Source organism: Aedes albopictus, chromosome 3 (assembly GCF_035046485.1).
Source record: "Aedes albopictus strain Foshan chromosome 3, AalbF5, whole genome shotgun sequence".
NCBI classification, from domain to species: domain Eukaryota; kingdom Metazoa; phylum Arthropoda; class Insecta; order Diptera; family Culicidae; genus Aedes; species Aedes albopictus.
The window spans coordinates 18529700-18541469 of NC_085138.1; the positions used below are offsets into that span (position 1 = coordinate 18529700).

The following is an 11770-nucleotide window of genomic DNA, read 5'->3' on the forward strand; positions in this document are numbered from 1 at the left end:
GCCATGAGCAACCTAAGGCTTGTTAATTGGATGACATTCCTTGAGAAGAATCTTATCTTAACGCTGCCATGAAATTTTCGGCATAATATTTCGGTGTGCTGATAAAAAACAAAACTTAGGATGAGTGTTTACATAACTTGATACCTTGTTGGCTACAAAGTAACTATGCTCCAGCGCCAAGCATTGCGTCTACTTCAAGCTGATTTCCTGGTGAATATTGGTTGCGGTTTCTTCAGATATTCTTAAATCGTGTCTAGTCAATCTGCCGTACTTTGTTCGTATCAAAACATTCCCTTCTTCGTACACTTGATACAACTCGTGATTGATGCGTCTGCGCCAAACACCATTTCCTTGTTTCACTCTGAGAGTTGTCCACAGAATCCATTAGAAATCCATAAGAATTAGCGTCTTATTTAGAGTGAATTTCGTTTGCGTTTGCAAGTTACGGGACCTAAGCTTGTTACGCGATCCGTAAAAGGTCCTATTCGCATCTGCAATACGCCTTTTCATTTCGCGGGAAATGTTAGTGTGACAAGTGTTCCAAAATTTACTAACACACTTGAAACACATTCCTATCAATCATTACCTCAGTCAGCACAAACACCACTAGACCTGCCACTGTTTTTACCCGCAAACATGTACGTACAGCTTCCGTTCGATAACTGGGCTTTGACGACAGTCCAGTAAGCGAGCACCGCTCGTTAATATCCTCTATAAGAATAAACCAAAAAATCTCTTTACCAAGTCCTAGTGGTATCTCTGGAAGAACCCCTGGAGGAATCTCTTGAGAAATTCCAAGGGAAATTCCTGGACGAATCCCTGAAGGAGGAATCCTGGAGGAATTCCTAATAAAATGCCTGGAGGAAATGCATGAAGCAATCCCTGGAGGAATGCCTGCAGGAATTTCTAGAGGAATGCCTAGAGAAGTCTCAGGAACCCTACACACTAAAATCATCTCGGTATTTTTCCCAACGTTTTACTGAGTTTTCAACAGCAGATTTGACTCGGTACGCTCGGTTGTTTGTTTTGCTGATAGGGAATCGCGCCACTTGGGCGGTGGCTTCTATATTCGTCTGGTTTCCACTATAACTCAGTCAAATTTGAACCAATTGACACAACTTTTGGAATGTGGTGAGATAGGTATAGTATCTACCCGTGTACAACATTTCAAGTCAATTGGTTCAAAATTGACTGAGTTATAGTGGAAAACAGACGAATATAGAAGCCACCGCCCAAGTGACGCGATACCCTAATTTGTAAATGAGTTACCGAGCTCAGCTAATTAACTGCCAAAAGTTACTGATGAATGGTAAATATCGTTACTGGTGAACGGTAAATACGATGACCGAGTATACCGAGATAAATCTGCTGTTGAAAACTCAGTAAAAAGATGAAAGAAATACTGAATTCAGTGAAAAAATTACTGAGCTAGAACATCAGAATGTGTGTAGACGAAATTCCTGGAAGAAAAAATCCTGAAGCAATCTCTGGAAAACAATCCTGGAAGAATTCTTAGAGAAATTCCTAGAAGAATTCTTGAAGGAATCCTTGGAGGATTTCTGGGAAAATTCCCGGAGAAATTGCTGTAGGAATTTCTGAAGAAATTGCTGTGGGAATTTCTGAAGAAATTCCTAGAAGAATTCATGAATCAATGCCTGGAGGAATGGACAAAATGTATGGGATAACTTCTGGAGGAATTCATAGAGACATCCCTGGAGGAATTTCTGGCAGAGAAAATCCTGGAAGAATTTCTGAAGGTTTAAAGAGGTGAATACCAGCGTCTGGCTGAGAGCCTCTTTAATAAATCCAAAATAAAAAGGAATCCCTGTAGGATTCCTGGAGAAATTGCTGCAGGAATTTCTGAATCAATCCCTTTAGGAAATCCTTCAAAAATTTATTTCCTTCCTGATGGAAGAATTACTAAAGGAATCCTTGGAAGATTTCTGGGGAAATTCCTGGAAAAATTGCTGTGGGAATTTCTGAAGGAATTCCTGAACTAATTCAGCACTGTACTACGATCGATGCTGAGTACAATGTTAAACAGTAAATTTCATAGTGCATCACCCTTCTTCAATACATTTAGGTAAGGTCACAAATGAGATAGATACTGTCTGCGATCCGAATATGTGGTATTGATCCATCCACCGTTTCGCTTATCAACTTAATTGGTTTCACCGGAAAACCATGTTCTGATATTATCTGCCAAAGCTCATTTCTTTAACTTAATCGTACGCTGCTTTAAAATCAATGAAAATGTGATGAATATGCAAGTTTTACTCCCGAAATTCACCTAGAATCATTCTCAAGTTAATCATCTTATTCGTCGTTGACCGGCCCTCGCGCTGTTATTCGCCGACGAAGGTATCAATCCAAGTCTCAATCTGTTAAACAGAACACACGACAGCGTCTAGTCAGTGCCATTTCTTATAGATTGGGTATATCAAGCCCAACCAATTGATTGATGGGCCAATCTCCATCGTCCTATACCTACCTTTAGAAGAATCTGATAGAATGATTGATGTAGCTGCTCGCTTCCGCGCTTAAGGAGTTCAACCGGGATCCTTACCTTCCTAACAACCTTGCTGTTTTTTAGCTCCGGTCTTCCTAACGTCATCCAGTGTTAGTGTTACCACTGCTTGGTCGTCATCAGCTATTTGAATCCTGCTCCTGGGGTGTGTAGTGTCTACCTAATGGTTGTTCGCATAGGATATCTACCTACATGAAATACTATGCATTACAGTACCTAAATATCTAGGTATGATTCATTATGCCTACCTAAGGTAGTATAAATACGGGTGGTCATAGTACCACACAACAGAGACTGCATAAGCCTTGGACTGTCAACATCTTTATTATTATTCTTAATTTGAAGGATATAAAAGTGGCGACGAGGATCAAGGAACGTGTAATTTCTTTTGAGTTACCGTCGTTGGGGGTGAGAATGGGTCAAAAAAGGATACTCAAAAATTGTTTGTTAAATAACAAATGCAATTGAAGTCGGAATAACTTTTTATTTGGTATGTATACTCTTCTATGTGGTATTGATAGTTTAGCAAGAAAGTATTACATTATATGAATTGGTTACTAAACTACAAATGTTTGAAAATTGACCCAATCTCACCCCTTAGAGGGGGTGAGAATGGGTCAAAGTATTCGAAATCGCCTATCTATGAACATAAGTTAATTTTATTGATCATATCTAGTAAGTCTACTTAAAAAACAATATAACCATGACTTAAACAACTTTTGTAATTTTAAAAGATGATGAATCCACCCAAAAGGGCTAATACAACCGAAAAAAATGTTGAAATTTGATAAAATAACTTTTGTATGTTGTATCGCCATTTTTAGCCACCATAATCATTCTCATTTAAAGTTTCAACCTCCATAAGAGGAGGGGGATTACAATGAGGAAGGGACGCATTGAAAGATTGCATGAGAAATGTTTAACCAAACCAAAATTTGACGTTCATTCACTTTCCGACATTGTACTATGTCACCGGTTTTATAGCCCCTGTATTTCCTAAATCCCACTACTGTCTGGTAGTTTCAGGATATTTCCTTAAAATTTCAAAAATGAGTGGAGAAGAAGAACGTTTTTAAGTCTATTTTGTGAGCTTACGATATTGCAGTACACTAAACTTTAGTTGATGATTAGAGGAGCTGTCCATGTCCATGTGTGTTGTTATAAATGATATTAGGCACTAAACTTATGAACACACTCGCTTGACACTTCTGCGATATTTTTTTTTTTTTTATCTGTATTAACGAGATTTTCAGCCCTAGGCTAGTTCATCTCGGGACCCACGCTTTACTTCCCTTCCGAAGGAAGAACTCACATTTTTGCGAGTTTGTCGGGAGTGGGATTCGATCCCAGGTCCTCGGCGTGATAGTCAAGTGTTCTAACCATCACACCAGGTCCGCTCCACTTCTGCGATATATTTTCGAAAAAAAAAAGAACTTTTATGAAGATACGGTAAACATGGCACCACTCTAACATCAAATGGGGACTGGATAACAAGTTGAATTTTTAGTTAAGGTTATGTGCACTCGATAACTTGCTTGACCCAATCTCACCCCCATTTTTAATATTTAGACATAGGGTCGAAAATATTGCATTTTTATATAAAAAGTTAATTGACAGCCCACTTTTTTCGTTGCATCAACCGGGTAATACCTACAGCTAACTACTTATAAGAAAATTTATGGTTAGGTGCTTGTGTGAAACATTGCGAAGGAGAATTTTTTTCAGAGTGATTTACTAGTAGTTTCATCATATAAGTTTAGCCACAATTTGAACAAAAAACGATTATTGCTAAGCATCTTTTTCTGCATCATGACGTGTAAAAACATCTCCTCTTTAAAATAATATAAAGTTTTCAATATAAATTAGCCATAGTTGATGAGCAATTTCAAATTTTATGTTTTTCTCCGTTTTGACCCAATCTCACCCCCCAGACCCATTGTCACCCCCATCGACGGTATTCCGAAATTATTTCCTTTTGGTTTTCAGGTTGTTGTAATAACAAATTGTTATTTTTGTGGAGAACGAAATTGTTCTTTTATGGTAGAATTGCCATTATGTTGTGAACAAAATGTTCTTTTTGGCCGATGTTGCATTGACGAAATTGTCTTTTTGTTTTGGTAATAACGAAATGTTATTTTTTATGGTGAACGAAATTGTTCTTTTGTGGCGGAATTGTCATATGTTATGTTTTGGTGAATGGATTTGTGTTATTTGTAATTTTTTGGTAAAATGGCCGATGTTGGGATAGCGAAATCGTCTTTTTGTTTTTGTAGTTTTGTTAGCGAACAGATATGTCTACCAAATAACTCGCTTCATCTGCTTCTCGATAACTATGAATCCAACTCCACGTCCCGCCTTATCGCCACCGCTGTAGAAGATGTGGTATTTGAATGAAGTGTTGGCGATGGCATCTGGGAATTGGGTTCTTTAGGGGTATCCGGATTATTTCATAATCGGATTCCCCGCCCCAAAATTAGTCTAAATCCAAAATTTCATATTGTTTGGAGTCCGGGATCTATTTTTAAAATGCATGTAAAGTTTGTATGGGGATTTTTTTTTGTTCGGGTCGAACTGTCATTTTATCGATTGAACTGTCATTCTATCCACGAAAATTAAAACTGTTTTGTTAATTTGAACATCAAAATAAAGGTATTGGAATCCAATAAAATCACGTAATACTCAGAAAAATGAGCTCTTTCGATTAGGCTATAGAAAATAACAATATTTTATTCATTAAACAACCCAATTCGCGTTTTCCAGTTTTGGACCAGCGTATTCTCTGGCTACCATCAAAAAAAACATCCCACTGAGTTTCACCAAAAATTTCTTCATGTTTCTCCAAATGTAATTGGGTTTTTAAATTTAGAAAAATGTATTGATTTTTTGATTTCATACGAAAGAGCACCTTTTTCTGTGCCACCATGATTTTTTTTTTCAGATTTTTAGATCTTTATTTTGATACCTAAAATCAATTTCAAAGAGACTTTTTTAAATCACCTTTTGACAGCAGGGCTACTGTTTGACAGCTCCGCCCAGTATAAAATACGACGAGGGGTGATTCGACAAATCGCTACCATACAAACTTCAGACTGATTTTGAAATAGGTTCTCGGGCACCAAAATTCGCGAAAATTTGGATTCCGGCTCAGTTTGGCATGCAGATTCAGAATATGGAATTATCTCAACACCGCTAAACAAGCCAATTCATATGCAAGAAAATTGCTCGAAAATTTCATCAGCAACTTTCTTCGGAAATTACTCCAAAATTTACCTCATGAATTTCCATTAAAAATAACTGCTACAAATAAAATATAGTGATTTTTAGAACTTGTTTAAAAGCTTCAGGTATTGCCTCTTGCAAACCTCTGGTTAAGTGCGCTTCAAGTTCTTAGGAATCTATCCTAACGACGCTGTCGATTATCGTAAGATGATGGTATAAACATTGAATTGTGATGATTACAAAAAGTAGTGTTTTAAAGTAATTCATGTTAATTTTATTCAGTGTGTTATAATAAATATCGTCAGTATAATAATGTTTGATTGGCAATAAAAGTAGTAGCATGACTGAAGCAACTTCCTATCATGATGATGGCGTTTGCGTTTCGCCACGGATCATAAAAAAATAATTAGACTGGGAATGATTCCCCGTCATCCCCTTTCTTTAAAAGGGCTGCAGAATTTTGTAGCATTCTAAAACCTAAACGCACATCGCAGAGTATACATACATAAGGAGATTTGAAGCAGGTGAAAACGGTGCTTTCTCGAAAACTTATCATATAAGACACGTATCCCTTTGGGGTCCTGCGAAACTCACTGCCCGCGTCGCATCCTCTCCACATACAGCTCGTACAGAACCTTGTTCCGATTGAAGTAGTGCGGATTTTCGTGTTCGGCCAGATCCGGGCAATACTCGCCCAGCGTTTCCCCATTGACGATCAACGCTTCCTGTACGGACCTGGGTCCACCACCGCCACCATTGCTGGGGGAACTCCCACCCGACGGTATGGAATGGCATGTGCTGCCAGAACTGTTGCTACTAGAGCTACACTGCTGAGCGAAATTCGACTGATGACCCTCCAGGATCGGCATATGCATACCCACGACAGCCGGATGGTGATGTTCCGTTGCGAATCCGACCCCTCCGTTGTTGTTCAGATGCAGATTGTTGATCCGCTTGGACAGGGGCATGAACTCGTTGACATCCTCCTCGCGGGATCGTTTCCTGTAAGCACAAGATTTGCGGGGTCAGCAGAACTGCTACGTCACTACTATGAGGCAAAACGTAAACAAAGACTCCGATGCATAGATCAGAATCGGAAATCACATACCTTGGATCGACAACGGCAGACATCCCGCAGTCAGCTGGGTGGGAGCGCTTCAATCGAATTTAATTATACTGAAATTGATTCGTTCTTCATCGAGGATTTGTTAGATGTGTTTTAGAACGATACAATGATAAGGAAACTTTTTGATTGCGGAATGAAACGCGATGTGCGTCTAATTTAACTTTGGTAGAAAACTAAGCACCCGAAGCACAAGAAAACAACACTGCGAACGATTTTTTTTGTTGACATTCTAGGCTGACATGTATTTAATTCTTTAGATTTTTTTACTGTGCTAAGCTATGTTTGAGTGACCGTGAGTTCTCGATAGATAAAATGGACAGTGGAAGATTATAATATGAAACACGGCCAAATATAAAATGGTGTTGTGGCCTGAGATTCGCGACATGCACACGCGAAGTTGCAGATTTGAAAAAAAAACTTCAATCCATTGTTTGTACAATCAAGTCAATAGGACGCAGTAAAGTACTTGATTTGTAGTATTGAGCTGAATGTTTGTATTTATGGTGGGAAGGCAAATTCTCCGTTTCTGCTATAAAATGATGCAAAAAGCGTGATGCCTTGCCTAATTTGATGCTGTTTGAGCAAAATTTTGGGAAACTGTGTTGTTGACGAGACAAGAAATAGAAAAACAACAACAAAAGACGCCAACACCGTTTTCAGCCAGAGACACACCGAGCATGCACCTGTGGATACGAAGAACATTGGTCGGGCCAGCTCTTTTTTTCTCTTGAACTTATGACACACATGTGATACAAGAATCACTATACACGCTCGCGTCAGAATACCCATTTTTTCATTGCTATCTCTGTCGCTCTTCAAGAGGCTCCATTTAAAAATACCCATTTATAAGTTGAGCCGCCCAACTTCAAAATGGGTATTTTTAAATGGAGCCTCTTGAAGAGCGACAGAGATAGCAATTAAAAAATGGGTATTCTGCCAGGAGCGTGTACAATTGCGCCTGAAATGAGTGCCATACCATAGACAGATTTCAAGACCTCGATGTACCCAAGAAAACGATCAAATTTTGTTTGTCCAGTCCGGTACCCAAATAATATTCATAACCGTGTATTTTTTTCCACAAAATTGCATTTTGTGTAAATTTTATTTAGCGTGTTACACTGATCTGACAGCTCTGACACTGCCTGGCTTACGAGTTAAGCCGAGATGAAGAAATCGGCCCTAAGGGACTAAACATAATTTACGTAAAGTGGGTACCGAGGATTGATCACAATCTGCGAACTTGACTGCGGAAAAAATCGCGACCATGACGCCGCTGGTCATACTGAAAATTCTCTCAGTTCAAGTCAGTATTGTTATAATTTTCTTGACATTGCGTACCGTTGTACAGGAATCACACTCGTATCACATGTCTGTCCGTGGTATTACTCCTTCTTCTAAACATGTAAAGAAAGCTCGGAATGCGACAAGCTGCCTCCTCTTTCATTTCTCTCCATTTCGTCCATGTTTAGGCGAGTGTTATAACCGTATAAAGAAGTTAAAAGACGTTCTTTCGTGACGCACAAGTGAACCGTGCAAGTTGGTAGTCATCATAAAACTAACTCATCTTTATTGATGTATATAATTCACTCAGTGCTCTTAATGCTATGTTCTGAGGACCCTCTCAGTGGGTTTCATCATTATACCGATGCTGTCTTGCTATAACAACTCCTTCCCCCTTAATTTGATAGAATATACAAAAATCTAAAACATGCTTATTTAATGAATATCTTTGGTATGTTTGAAACTTTTACAACATTAACATCAGAACGCTCAATGACCATTAACACCATCATAAATCAAAAGCGAATGTTTAACACGAGCACTGATTACTGTCGATTACTGTCAACACCGACCTGTTATATGTTACTTTTTTCCGTTGAGAAGCACTGCTGGGGTATCCAAACATACAAATCTTAGTCCGATGAAACACAGCACAACCGCAGTTAGTTATCGACTCTGCACACGACTGCACTACATCCTCCTCCAAATATGTAAACAATTAAGCCAACAATGAAAATCTTCGATGTACGTACATGCTTCTCTACAGCTTAGAACGTTCTTTTTCCTGCGTAAGCTGGTCGTGAAGTCATCAACTAAAAAAAGGTCGATTAATTGTAGCTCCATTGAAAAACTGATCTTGTTAGGCAGCGGCAACAGATGGAACAATCCAGCAATCATGAAAAAAACAAGAGCCCAATTGGGCTGATAAAAAATGCACTTTTGTTTATTACTTTCGGCGAGGTTCACTTGCTCCACCACGGGTAATGTCAAGACATCTATGAAATTTGTATCGCTTTGTGTGTGTGCTGTGGATAAAATAAAAATGGTCTTCAAAATTTTCCAAGCATATTCACAAATAAAAGCTGGAAAACAAAATGCCTTCTGTTCTGCTCTAACAATAAAAAAAGAGAATAAAACAATATCTTTGCTGATAATAAAAACTTCTCTTTTACAAAAAAGTAAACTGGTAAGCGCCTAAATAGGATAAAAAGCAATACTTTGCACCATGCTACACCAAAAAAAAACAAATCGCACTTCTGGCATTTTTATGCACTATTGTGCAGAAAAGGTCAGCAAAAAATCTGAACAACGTTCACTAAAACACTGACAAAACTACAAAATATTACGATAAAACCAGAGAGATACGAGAAAACTGGATAAAATATACAATTGTTGAAAAGAAAACAGATAAACAGAATTTACTGGCACACCAACCAAAAAAAAAACGCCCACACACATTTCACTCCAAAACTACATAACTATCGGCGGCTGAGAATTCACAGCAGACACATATTTAGCACGCATGTCGCCAAATGGAATTTGCACCAAAAAATTCACGCCAACGCCAAGTAACAAATACCAGCGGTCGTGAAAGGCACAGCACAAATTCCAACATTTCACCTCGTCGACACTATTATAACCGTATAAAGAAGTTAAAAGTGACGCACAAGTGAACCGTGCAAGTTGGTAGTCATCATAAAACTAACTCATCTTTATTGATGTATATAATTCACTCAGTGCTCTTAATGCTATGTTCTGAGAACCCTCTCAGTGGGTTTCATCATTATACCGATGTTGTCTTGCTATAACAGCGAGTAAGAAAAAAAGAAAATGCTTGCTCTACCAATGACGGAGAAGAAACTATTCTCACGAAAAGTTTCATCGCTCGGAGCGGGAATCCAAACCTCGCCCCATAGCATGGTGCGATTAGAAACTTGGTGACCCTAATGCCTGGTTTACATTGTTCAACCAAAACGAGCATTTCACTTTAAAACTCCTCAAAAAATTTCATTCGAAATAATGATGTGTTTAGACTTAGCAAACGACTCGATCGGGAACTTGAATGCTCTTGAATAAATATTTCCCAGATGAAGCAAGTGTTTACATTGTTCAAGTCGTGCGGTACGTTATCAAACTGAATTGAATTCAGCTCATTTGACAGACAACTTGAATTAAACGCACTTGAATCGCGGATTCAGACGGGCAAGTGAGATGATTTCTTTTGACTTAAACGAAAAAGTTCAACATGTTTAACTTTCGTTCAAGTCAAATCAGTTGCTCAACTGAGATAAACGGTGGAGTTTATACCCCGGACAGACATGTGATACGAGTATGATTCCTGTACAACGGAACGCAGTGTCAAGAAAATTCTAACAAGACTGACTTGAACTGAGAGAATTTTCAGTATGGCACTCATTTCAAGCGCAATTGGGTTTTTAAAGTAAGAAAAATGTAATGATTTTTTTATTTTATACGAAAGAGCACATTTTTCTGAACCACCATGATTTTTTTCGGATTTTTAGAACTTCATTTTGGTACCTAAAATCGCTTCCGAAGAGATTTTTCGAAATCACCTTTTGACAACTGGCCAACTGTTTGACAGCTCCGCCCAGTACAAAATGCAACGAGGGGTGATACGACAAATCGCTCCCATACAAACTTCAAACTGATTTTTAAATAGGTTCCCGGGCACCAAAATTCATGAAAATTTGGATTTCGGCTCAGTTTTGCATGCAGATTCTGAATATGGAATTATCTCAACACCGCTAAAGAAGCCAATAGGACAGATCGGTGAAGTACTAGATTTGAAGTAATGAGCTGAATTTTAGTATGGTGAGAAGGTCAATTATCCATTTCTGCAATGAAATGGTGCAAAAAGCGTGGGTATTATGATTTCTTGCCTAATTTGATGCTGTTTGAGCAAAACTTTGAGCAACAGTGTTGTTGTTTTCTCAATTTCTTGCAGCATAAACAAAATAGTTATCCAAAGTTTTGCTCAAACAGCATAATATTAGGCAAGGAATCATAATACCCACGCTTTTTGTACCATTTCATAGCAGAAACAGAGAACTGACCTTCTCACCATACTAAAATTCAGCTCATTACTACAAATCTAGTACTACAGCGAACGTGCCCTATTGTACAGTGATTCTTGAATCACATGTGTGTCATAAGTATTACACGTTCAATTCGCATTCAATTGGGCATTTACAATTAACTTGAATCAAGCCACTTGCTCCATGTGGCTCCCGCACGGCTACGAGGCTCCTCAAAATGTATTGCATTGTTTCGTGCGAAGTTTCGTGAGAATTTTTGAGGAGCGGTAAATAATGATTTTCCAATTTTTTTCCGTGCTCTGGAACTCAAACTTTGAGTGTCATCCAATGATTGGGCACCAGCGGACGATACAGCGTGCTCACAGCACTGTTCGCATCCCTTCAACACTGTGGCTGAAAATACTAAACAAAGTTACAAAACCATTCGAGACTGCGTTCAGCCAAGCGGCAACAGTGTGTTCGTGACGCGCAATTCAACCGCTCGATGAGAGCCCGTAGTTTACCTTTCTACCGTCGGTCGACCGCGACGACGGACGTCGGAGTCGGACGTCCCAAACGGAG

General features: G+C 38.8%; 1 protein-coding gene across 1 annotated transcript; it reads right to left on the reverse strand.

Annotated features, from left to right (window-relative positions):
• Positions 1-5995: 5995 nt before the first annotated feature.
• LOC109428025 (uncharacterized) lies at positions 5996-7089 on the reverse strand. The gene is made up of 2 exons (XM_019703683.3): positions 6855-7089; positions 5996-6748 (listed from the first exon to the last, which is right to left on the reverse strand). Exons 1-2 carry the CDS (start codon positions 6875-6877, stop codon positions 6337-6339), a joined length of 435 nt encoding a protein of 144 aa, XP_019559228.3. The 5' UTR covers positions 6878-7089; the 3' UTR covers positions 5996-6336.
• Positions 7090-11770: the final 4681 nt, after the last annotated feature.